The following is a 12,599-nucleotide window of genomic DNA, read 5'->3' on the forward strand; positions in this document are numbered from 1 at the left end:
ACTAAAACTGATAACCGATGTGTGAACTAACATCCTGCTACGAGTGACGTATGTCCAATTAATCTCGTTGTCGCAGTTTTGACGAGTAGCGTGAAATAATTATTGTCAAATGTTCCGCCTGGCTTCCAAACTCACGCAGCGCTAGTCTGGGCCGCGCGATTCTTCTCCGTAACTGCGCCAAAGCATGGAACCCCAATGACAGGCTGTCCGACGAAAAAGTATTCCAAGCGCGTGGCGTCCGCCAACATCTGCAACCGCAAAACTGTGTCCTGTTTATCGACCAATTTCAAAATACTGACTAGCATTTTCCACCTAACGTCATATTTATGCTAGCATTCCGACTGCGTGAATAAATAAAGTTCTAAAGAAAAAATTCACCTGTTGCTATCACGAATTTTAGGGTGTCATCTTAGCTTGTAGGCATAACTTTGGAATTCCTTCTTTCATGCTTTTACTAAAATATTTGTGCTTCTTACGATATTGTAATTTACTTAACAATTAGCTATTACAATATTCTGACAAAACAGCTCTAAATGTTACTTTTTTAATATCTCTATTCCTCGTCAAAATCTTCTCTCCCTCTGCAATCCTTCAAATCATTTTCTACGTCACACAGTGCATAGTACGAATCTGTTAAAGTTAACACACTACGTATTGTCTGTTATACTTGACAGCCGCTTTAATTTAATTCATTTCGCCGAAAGTGTAACGTACATTGGTTGTGAAGTACACTCTTCCTTTATTTGCTGGCTGTTATTTTCTGTTATATTCTCAAATTGTCTTCAAGAGTGATCTGGTTGACATTTTTTCAGTCTTCAGCGAAAAGGATTGGAAGTGTAGATAAGTGGAAATCATGTCTAAATCTTTATTTGTTAAGGAGTTCAGGGGCAGAGATGACGATTTTTTTTTATTTTTTTTTTATTTTTTTTTTTTTTAAGGGCCGTAGCACCGAAGGGGTGCGCTATTGCACGGCAGGCAGAAAGGATACAGCACTTTCTGTGTTGGTCACAGTAGGTGCTTTAAATCATGGGTGGTTGAAGGATGAATTAAGGTCCGTGTTCTGACGCTATGCTATAACTATGTCGGTGATTAAGGTGTATGATATAGTGTCGTTGAACTATAGGTTGCAGCAAATAAAGGTTGGGCTCCAGGGAGAGAATAAGGCCTGAGAACATGGTCAGCAACACAAGATTAAACCATGGTTTAAGCAAAACGGAAGACGAGACCTTCACCATCATCTTAAGGACTCATCTTGACCGGAGAAAGAGCTATGCAACGTTAACATAGCTCAGGATGAGGTGAATGAAGATTTTCAGTAAGAAGATGAGAGTCATGGGTCAATTTCCTCTTAAGGTATCGACCAAGATGTACGGAGTTAAAGGACAGGCATGATTTATGATATGTGGAGAGATGGAGATCAAGGTCATAGTTTCATCGAGTCATGTGATCGAAGGTGGCTCAATGTGTTGTAAAACTCTCAGCGGATAATGCTGAAGGGAGGTATGCTAAATGTAAGTATGGTAAGTGGTGATGTGAAAACGTCTGAAGCTTTTACCTTTAAACACATTAAGTGTTCCATAAATTAATATAACCCACTAAATCATTCATGTTACCCTTTTTGCTCCTTCTCTGGATCTACAAATGTTAATAAACTGAAGGCAATTCTCGTCAAGAGCAGTTAAATCATTTTGTTCACGGAACAATTAACTCAGAAATAAACTTTCCCTAGGACTGGACACGACGGCCGTGCCTGCGTCCACAGAGCCATCTGTGAGGCAGCAGAGATGCGGAGAGGCTGGCTAACAGAGGGCAGCAGCGGCAGCAGCGAGGACACCTATAGGCCCGGGATTGTGATGCATATTCTGGACCTAATCTTCCGGTAGGCATAACACTGATTCCTGCTTGCTGATTCTAGGGAAGCAACTTTATCTTTGGTATACTTAGGCTCACATTCTGGTGATATATGTACAACTAGTTATCAACATGACATCCGATTACGACCAGGAAAACAGCAGTGACGTGTAGTAACCTATAATTTTTAGAGCTTAGCACCTCAATCGATAAAAAACAGTGTCACTGAAGGGGCTTAGCTCCTATTTCAGGCCAGGTCGGAGATTTACTCCGCTCAGGGGCTGTGTGTTACGCTGTACTTGCGGCTGTATCGCCACAGTAAACGTTCAACTGTTGAGATGAGTGAAAAAAAAATCGGAGCCCTTTTAAGATCACTTTGCTGTTCTTCTCTCTGCCTGTTTCGGAAGAGTAGTCATATCAAATTGAAATTTTTGTTAATAAGGTTTATGGTCCTTTGGCAGTGTAAAGAACTGAAATTTCTATGTCAGTGCAACAAAACATACGTCCATTTTTGTTATATGTTTTAATACAAACTCACTCCTGAGAACCTATAGAGTACTTCCCGCTGGCCTAGAGCCATGAAATTTGGCAAGAGGTAAGGTTTCACAGTACAAGTTACGGGAAAAATCCGAAATTACTGATTTGTAATTATATCACACGAAAAACATTTTTATATCATTTGTTATCTCTATGACGGTCAGTTCATCGGTTATCACGCTGTTTCTCTGAGACTGGTAAACGTATGAAGCTGTAATTCATGCCGCATACTAAGGTCTATAGACCCCTGTAGTAAATATAAGCTTCCAAGTCAATGCATACAAAAAGTACGGTTAATACTCACAAATTCACTCATCAAAACCTAGGGGGTACTTCCCGTTGACCCGAATCTTGAAGCAATGTTTCAAGGTACAAGTGAAGGGAAAAAATCGTAAAATTGTTAATTTGTTATTATATCACACGAAAAATTGTTTTTTTCATTCTGGGAGTTATCACGACCGTTAACTTGCCAGTATCGATATCGCTAACAGACAAAAACTGTCGAAATTCTCGATTCCCCGTACGGATGAACAGTCTACAGACATAATTAATGATGATGATGTTTGGTTTGTAGGGCGCTCAACTGCATGGTCATCATCGCCCGTACAAAGTCCCAATCTTTTACACAGTCTAATCTAGCCACTGTCACGAATGATGATGATGACGATGTAATGATGAGGACAACACAAGCACCCAGGCCCAGGGCAGAGAAAATCTCCAATCCAGCCGGGAATGGAACCTCCTGGTCCAGAGGCAGCAACGCTAGCCACTTTTTTTTAATTTGTTCGTTATAGTTCGTTGTATTTGGTCTTAACTGACGTCACATGACATTCGTGGCAGTTCTTTGTTGATCCTTTCACTCAGTTTCTTTTATTACAGAGAGTAGCCAACTCTCTGACCGAGCACTCTGAGTTACCGTGCTGGCTTTTTATAAACCCAACCTCCGTGTGTTAAGTAACGCTCAACAACATGTACGGAACCCTCAGAGCATGAACTCACTCGCACTTATCCGGATCCTTTCATTCATTGTTGTAGTTCTCAGAGTGCGGTGGATAATTTTTGACGCCTTATATACAGGGTGTCCCAGCTATCTTGTCCACCCAAATATCTCTGGAACAATAACAGCTATTGGAAAACGACTTTCACCAGTATCCGTCTAGGGCTGGGGCCCATGAATGTACATATTTGGAAACATTCTAAAACGAAAGCATATGTGTTTTTTTAACACAAACTTATGTTTTTTTAAATGGACCTCCTGTATTTTTTCTTCAGCAATCCATAGCATGACAAAGCACATACACAATGGCGTTATTGCACCGCAATATTCCCATTACATCCCGAGATATTAAGACGCGAAGTTGACGCTTGTAACATCCGACATGCGCTGCTAGCGCACGTCCTGAGTCTCAGGCGTGAACCCCATGCTGCCCGTAATCGCAGCAGACCGTATTTTTCGTTTCGGACCTCTTGATAAGTATGGAGGTGTGATTACACATGTCAATCACATCGCGATTACGGGCAGCATGGGGTTCACGCCTGAGCCTCAGGACGTGCGCTAGCAGCGCATGTCGGGTGTTTCAAGCGTCAACTTTGAGTCTTAATATCTCGGGATGTAATGGGAATATTGCGATGCAATCAACGCCATTGTGTATGTGCTTTGTCATGCTACGGATTGCTGAAGAAAAAATGTAGGAGGTCCATTTAAAAAAACGTAAGTTTGTGTTAAAAAACACATATGCTTGCGTTTTAGAATATTTCCAAATATGTACATTCATGGGCCGCAGCCCTACATTGATACCGGTGAAAGTCGTTTTCCAATAGCTGTTATTGTTCCAGAGATATTTTGGGTGGACAAGATAGCTGGGTTGATTTTTCTTCTGAGACTAGCAATTACGCGAACAGCTAACTTTTAAGAACTCTGTTGATTCGAAGTAACATGTTTTACCCACTTCTAATTTTCATTAAATTGTTGACTCAAATATTCAGAGCAATCTATCCTAATCTTGTTCGTCCAGTGCATTAATTACTGGTGATACTCTGTGTGTTGTACAAAAATTTAGACGCTGTGATTTTACGAAATTAACAGAGAGTCGATTTGCAGATAAACACATTTTTATTCTTTGAAAAAGATTAATATCAATTTGTTCTATTGTTGTATCTCTTACCAGATTCAAGGCCACATCGAGAGACCTCCACATCTTGTGATGACATGACCTCTACACAGGGTAAAGCTGTACTGCACTGAAAAAATTTCGGAGGTTGTTCCAGGACATGCCCCAACTATTTTAGAATAAGGAGACATTACACACCAATTATGTTATTATGATTTATTCAGTTTGTTACCCCATTACCAGCTCAGAATAGCGCTTCCATTGTGTTCAGTGTTACTTCTTACTTTTATGTCTGCGGACGAGTTTTCAGCTATGGTATCCAATCCTTGTTATGTCTTCTAAGAATTTCGTACTGAGCGACGTTAGTAAATGCACTTTTTTCCCAGCCATAGATTTTCGAGATTGCACTTATGAGCCGTAGGAAGAACAATATAATGTGTGTGACATATCCTGTAACTCACCACAATCACATAAAATATGCCTTTTACCTTGTAGCCTCCACACTGATATATTTGTCTTGACTGGTGGAACACCTATACTCCACATTACACGCTCCAGTTAACTACCTGCTGACTCAATTTCTCATAATGATAACCATTCGGGAGGCTCTGAGGTTCTATGTCGACATTGTCCATGGTCGTTCTTCTGGACTTTAAATATACTCGAAACTTGCTCTTTGTATGGTACATTACAAGTTTTCATTGACCGTCTGTTGGAACTTTCCCGTGTATTTTACCGCTGCTTTGTACAGCTGCTCTATACAGTTCATCTAGGATGTAAACTTCGTACAACCAGTAGTCAAAAAGCATGTTTCATTCGGAATGACACCTTTTACCGTATTGGAAAACCCATTATAGACGTGGCAGGTGTCCTCAACAGAGGAAACTAGCAGTCCCGTACCAGTCATTCTGAAAGCAGTAGAATTTTCTCCCCACTATTGAAACTGTTTCTTCAAAACGTTGTTGCTCGTTGCTTTTCTTAGCGGTGTGAATGCGGCGATTTTTAAATATCAGAGACCTGCCAAGGAATAATACTAGTTATTTGGGAGTGTCTGTGTGTTCCTGCTGCTGGCCATTTCATATATTTCGAGCTTTTGCCGTATTTAGTTCTTAAGTGAAATAGACATAGTTGTGTTTTTAAAGGCTTTGGTCTCAACGCATTTTGTTTGTAATATGTTGACATGGTAAACAAGGCATCTGTTACTCAGTCTTCAATAAGTTTAAAACTTTTACTCATTTCACCAAGAGCAAGACCATCATCGTGCAGGAAAACCTTCATTTTACTGAGAACGTTAGTGTCAGTACACATCCCTGGGAAAGACCATTAGGTTGATTTCTCGACCTGCTTCATCGAGACATACATAGTACTTTCTGTTCTCATGAACTGAAGTCAAACGGCAATCTACGGATTAGCGGTACAGCTTGTTCAGTACGATTCTATGATTTATTGAATCTTAATCAGGAGACAGATATACCAGAGCAGATGCCGTGATTAATTATCATGATATTCCTGCCCATTGTGTTCTGTAAGGCTTGTAACTAGGCGTGTGTCCCTCTTTCCAGGTCTGGAACATTGTAGTTGAGGTATAAGTTTTGGTTCTGTGTGTGGCTACAGTCTTTCCAGTACTAGTCTCTCACGTAATCTGAATAGGTGGGATGACACATTTATTGGCCTATAGCTGCTAACTACGTAACTGCTTCATGACCTTTCTCCCGTTTCAAAAGCTCAACGGCTTTACGTCTCCTTACATATTTTTTCGCTAATGCATTCAGTGAAACCACGCACGAGGTGCATATTGGCCGACTCTTCATTAGTAAACATATCCACACTTTTGTCTACCAGTAATAAAGTGCAGCTAATACTGCTGGTAAAACAAACCCGAGGCAGATCCGAGTATTAATTGAAACAAGCTTGAGAGGAAAGAGCAAAGTGCGCATTACTGGTGTCAGTGGCAGATACCGTGAGGTTTGCTTCCAAGCAAGACACACCGCGTATGTCGTCCACACGTTCACGATTGTGCAGATACACTACTTGATCGAAAGAATCTGTACTCCCCTATGTAATGCGGCACTAACCACGAGATGTCACGAGAGGCGTAGCCACAGTATAAAAGGCGAGTGCGTTGTTGCCAGTAGTGACGCAATAATAGCAGAATGCGTTGGTCAGAATAGCTCAGTGACTTCAAAAGTGAACTAATCATTGGATAGCACCTTAGCAACAAATCCATCACAGATTTCTCATCCCTTCTAACATTTCAACGCTTCTAAAGCAGCCCAGGTCGACTGTTGGTGATGTGACTGAGAAGTGGCCCGCATCTCGTGGTCGTGCGGTAGCGTTCTCGCATCCCACGCCCGGGTTCCCGGGTTCGATTCCCGGCGGGGTCAGGGATTTTCTCTGCCTCTTGATGGCTGGGTGCTGTGTGGTGTCCTTAGGTTAGTTAGGTTTAAGTAGTTCTAAGTTCTAGGGGACTGATGACTATAGATGTTAAGTCCCATAGTGCTCAGAGCCATTTGAATTTGACTGAGAAGTGGAAAAGCGAAGGAACAAACACAGCTAAACTAAGATCAGGAAACGCTCGTGCGCTGGTGTACAGGGACCGTCCATCATAGGACAGAAACTATAAAAGATCGCGTGAAATCAGCGGAAAGAATCTCTCATGAGTTCCGAAGTGCTATCGGCAGTTCAACTAGCATGGTGTTATCAAACTTTCTGAGACCATTATCACTGAATGCAGTCAGACAATAGCAAATACCCCCGCTCTCGCCCCCTTCCCACCTCCCTTTACCATCAGTTGCCCTCCCCCCTCTCCCACATTGTCACCTACTTTATCACCCAACTAAACAGTAGAATGAAGGACTTTTCTTGAAACAATTTTATTTTTAAATTGATGAAAGATGAATGATATTTAGTTTGTGTGTATGTGTTTGTGTGTGGGTGTGCGTGTGTATGTGTTAGAATGAATGATGAAGGAATTCGTGTTGTATCGCAAGTGCTGATCACTATTCCTTGTCAGATGAGAAAGGTAACTATCCACAGCGGGTGTAGACACTTGATACAAAACATACTTCCCCTGCATTACTCCTCTCCTTTACGGCACTTGCTTGTCCCGCACACTGCAACCCCATTTAAAATAAACATAGTTAAAATGTGTGCACTATACTTACTGTTCGTAAATCAGTTGATTGCTATATTACTTACTTCTGAACTGGCAGAAATTAAAGACTTCAGACTGTTAATGCTTTCTGTTGACCACAGCCGCTAATAGTGATAGTAATAATAATAGTAATAATAATAATACTGCGTACAGCTTGTAGTAGCCCTTGTGTAGTTACTGCTGTGTCGTGCTATCAGTTAATTTATTTATTTGTTTCGAAATAAGTAATGTATCAATTTCTGGACTACCACAGGTACTGTCTACAACTTGGATAGGACGTTTTGGAGATATTTACCATTTGTTATGTATATGTCTCATTTTTAACATCAGCGATATACGGGAAGAAGCACAACATATGTCGGTGGACTATATCAGGAACCTGTACCATACACCGCATTAATACAAGCAACTGAGAAAAAGTAATTATTGATAACTTATGTAATTATTAAGAGTCTTACAAAATGTGATAACAGTAATGATCTCTGTTAAATTTCATTTAACCCCGCAGGGGGCAATCATCCCAAGGTTTGGAACCACTGAACTAGCTGAATCACTGTGCATGGTCCATCAGCTCCTGATGACCCATACATTTCTGGGAAGCTTGATGTGGTATAAAGACCCTTGCCATTGACAGTGGATAGCTGGAAGCAAATGAGCTGGAGTGAGGGCTCATGCAATACTCTGTGGCAGTCCGATGGAAGGGTGTGGATTTGGCGAACACCTGGATAACATTACCTGGAGTCACATGTAGTGCCAATAGTGAAGTGGGATACAGTATGGGTGTGTTTATCGAGGTTAGGGTGCCGTCCACTTGCTCCTAAGAAAACGATAAAAGGATATGAACACAAAAATGGTTCAAATGGCTCTAAGCACTAGGGCACTTGACATCTGAGGTCATCAGTCCACTTGACTTAGAACTACTTAAACCTAACTAACCTAAGGACAGCACATATATACGTGCTCGAGGCACGATTCGCAACTGCGACCGTAGCAGCAGCGTGCTTCCAGACTGAAGTGCCTAGAACCACTCGGTCACAGCGGCCGGCTGATATGAACACATTTTACAGCGTGGTGTATTGTGTAGAGTAGACAAATTGCCTCCATGGAGCTGTCATGGAGAAGCATTTGTGAGGTGGTGGTTCGTGGACAATGACTTTCCTGAAATGAACTGTCCTACCCCGACTCGTAGACTGACCCAACGGAACACCTTTGTAATGAGAACTTCGACTTAGCTCCAGACCCGAGCACCCAACTTCCCTACCTTCTCTGGGCGAATGGTCTGTCATTCCTTCTAGGCGCCACAGTCTGGAACCGCGCGCCCGCTACGGTCGCAGGTTCGAATCATGCCTCGGGCATGGATGTGTGTGATGTCCTTAGGTTAGTTATGTTTAAGTAGTTCTAATTTCTAGGGGACTGATGACCTCAAAAGTTAAATCCCATAGTGCTCAGAGCCATTTGAACCATTTGTCATCCCTAAGCAGACATTCACACGATGAAAGTGTCCCCAGTAGATTTACGGCCTCATAAGGGCGACGGGTGGACATACTCCATATTAATATCCACTAATAAGTGCGTGGTTAGTTTTGACGAGATGTTGTGTTTTCAAAGCGATACAGATACGAAAATAAATGAGATTAAGAAATCAAGTGAAGTGCAATTACTTTGCACCGAACCACTAGAGACAACTGATATCTGATACAAAAATACTCGGAAAACATCTTTGAACAACACCTGAAACTTTTCCGGTGGAGTTCAGCTTGACCCTGTAGATTGGCCATGTAGTTGGTATCTGCAGACGGGACCGAGTGCAACTGTTGTGGAGCGTGGTTTCTGTTCCTTCTGCCAGATGGTGGAGGGTATTTTCAGTTTTTTAATGAGCCGCTGTTGACGACCTTCCCTGCAGGATTCCAGAGCTGAGTTCTACCGCAGATGACCCCTCGGCCAGGAGCTACTGGTCTGCCAGCCGCCACGCGCTGACCAACACCTCCGACTGCGGTGTTGCCTTCGCCGGCTGCCCCTTCTCGCTGTTGGACATCGCCATCAGCGGTCGCTACCAGCAGGACTTCTGGGCGTGATCCCCGTGCAGCCAAAGTGGCTCCACGGCAGGTGGCATGGCGGTTCAAACTGCAGTGGTGCTGTGAGCTGCCGTTTCCACACACCACAGCCACATTTCACGGCTTTCAATGTGGCGTCATCAAAATAATATTCTTGTGAATGGCTATCACTGACGATCTCAGCAACCTTACGCTATAACGAAATGTTGGTTCCCAAAAAGTAACAAATACACTAATAAACACCAAGATACATTGTACCAAATTATGACGTATCATGGGTTATACAAATCAGTAAAAACTGCAACTCCTTCCTTCATTCTATTATTAAGTCATCCTAATAGATAACTTTTGCTTTAAGACTTCCATGTCACAGTAATAGGATGTTAACACAAACTTATTGAGGCTGTTGCCTACAGTGCTCTCTTCTGATTCCAGTTTTGAGGCCTTTAAGTGCATTTATATCCAGATTTTTCTGTGGAAACTACAATATGAATCAACTATCTGTAGTGAATAACGTTTATGGTAACTGAAGAACTGTAATTTTGCTGACTTATTACAGATTGAAATGACCAGATCGGAAACTAAACCTTCATTATTTATTAATCAACTACAGGAGAAACCTGGCATTGTCCGTGTATTTATTATAGCTGAGCGTCCGGTACACTACACCTTCCGGATTTCCGCTTAATGTTTATGACGTCATGTATCCTGAACTATTAGTCATACAACGATACAATTTTGTAGGTACACTCAGCGCAATATATGGATACTATCCGAAAAATTTTTGCGAGGGGATTTAGTAGAAACGAAGTACTAAATTTAAAGATCATACATGATGCGATACTTTTCCATTCATCTCATTGTTTATGACTTCATACTTCCTGAACTACGAGTCGCACAATGATACAATTTTTGCAGTTGCATGCAGTGCTATATGTCCATATTGACTGCAAAATTTGGAGCAAATATAGTCAGTTACAAAGAAATTGTCTTATAAATTTTAACGTCATGGCTCATGTAGTACTTTTACTGCATAAACAGCGGAAAAGTAGTAACATATACACTTTTTCCCTGTCATTATGTTTTGGGGGTTGTAAGCGAGAAGAAATATCTTAAAGGTTTGAAATTACGTGTCAAACTTGTTGCAAGTTTCTAAGTGATCTCATTCCAAATACTAGATGAACGAAGTCTTGGAACCCACGGGTCGCGGGCTACGCTTCTTTTTCACCCCCAACCCCACCCCATTGATACGTAAGTGGTTCTTACCACCGCAGCGATTGTTACCTGACTGTAGGATACGAGTGTTCCAATTTTGGTTGAAACCGGTCCAGTGATTTAGGAGGAGATGTGGAACATACATAAACATATCTAATTTTATAATATGTATAGATTACATTCGTTTACCTACAAAGTAATTTATGTGCCACAAAGTCATACACATGGATCAGGTGATATGAACCTCATAGACATTCAAAGCATAAATTTTTTATTGTGTTTTCATAAGAGAAATTCAAAGCTCGTAAATGTCATCTAGTTCGTAAATAGAATATAAATAGGGAGTATCAGGCTTTTGTTAATGTACAAGTTATTAGTTTACTGTCCTGTGTTTGTATGTTACGTTAACTCATAATGTGCTCACATTGCTATTTAATGTTTGCAATGTATATTCGCAAACCATTACACGAAAATCCAGCCTACTGAGTGAGGTGGCGCAGCGCATTCGGGAGGACGACGATTGAAATCGTGTCGGGCCATCCAGATTCCGTGATTGCCCTAAATGACTCCAAGCAAATACCGGAATTGTTCCTTAGAAACAACGCGGCCTTTATCCTTCCCCATTCTTGAAACAATTCGAGCTTGTGCTCCGTCTTTAATGGCATCAATGTAGACAGGACGTTAGACACTAATCTACCTTCCTTCCTAAAATCCAACTAACACAAATTACTCCACTTATATTTTAACAACTTTCTAACACACACGACAGGAAGTCAAAATAAAATCAATACTGATTTTATAACCTGTGTATAACTGCACATAACACATTCCTTCAGATACAGTCTCATGCTGTTGTCGATAAATCATTCTCTGTTCGTTTTGCTGTGACACTTGACAAAAACATGAACAGATCGATACTGTCGTATATCGATGCGCAGCTGTCTGATGCCAGTAGATAGACGGTAATCGTTGGTAGTGAAAGGCTAGTCGCGTCACAGAGTTAAAACGATTTAAACTTTTAGTGACATGACAAAAAAGTGGCCACACTCGAGTGAGGCGACCTAACTTTGTTTCCGCATGCAACTTCGACGGTGCCACTCGAGTGGCGTAACTTTATTTGCATGTGTAAACCTGGCGGTAGGCTCTGGTTCTCGCTGGCGCAGAATGCGCTGCTTGTCCACAGACCTCTCCTCACGTCAGAGGATCAGTGCAAGCGGAATATCTGGACTCTGACGAGCCTTACACAAAAAATTTGAGGATTTCTTGTAATTTACTTGCGTTTTAACACTGCAGAATCCAGTGGAAATACAAATAACATCATAAATAATGCAACTGAATGAATGATGAAATTTTAAAACTGTTTTCCAGATGTTTAGACCCTCTGTCTGCATTCAGTGATTGCGGAATAGAAATAAATTGGAAGGAAGTCAGCCTGTGTAACACACTACCGTTTCTGCTTTTGTTTCCTACAGGAAAATAGTCTCGACGTCTTTACATCAGTATCAATGAGTACTCTTCACTTGATAACACCACGTCTTGGTAAATGTTGGTGTAGCTTGTGAAGCTTCCAGTGTGCCTGTAAACTGTCACTCAGAAGCCTCTATGGGCTCCAGATGGGTATTCACGATATTTTTCCACGAAATGTTCTCTGTGTGTTAGGGCCTTCTCATCATTCAG

The 12,599-nt window shown here is 41.5% G+C and overlaps 1 protein-coding gene across 1 annotated transcript in view; it reads left to right on the forward strand.

Annotated features, from left to right (window-relative positions):
* The window catches only part of LOC126278503 (uncharacterized), a 59,754-nt gene extending 49,688 nt beyond the window's left edge, over positions 1-10,066 (forward strand). The window contains exons 4-5 of the mRNA XM_049978661.1: positions 1,730-1,879; positions 9,557-10,066. Coding sequence (XP_049834618.1) covers positions 1,730-1,879; positions 9,557-9,728 — 322 coding nt within the window. The 3' untranslated portion in view covers positions 9,729-10,066. The remainder of the gene's footprint in view (positions 1-1,729; positions 1,880-9,556) is intronic.
* The last annotated feature ends 2,533 nt before the right edge of the window (positions 10,067-12,599 follow it).

This window comes from Schistocerca gregaria, chromosome 6, assembly GCF_023897955.1.
Source record: "Schistocerca gregaria isolate iqSchGreg1 chromosome 6, iqSchGreg1.2, whole genome shotgun sequence".
NCBI classification, from domain to species: domain Eukaryota; kingdom Metazoa; phylum Arthropoda; class Insecta; order Orthoptera; family Acrididae; genus Schistocerca; species Schistocerca gregaria.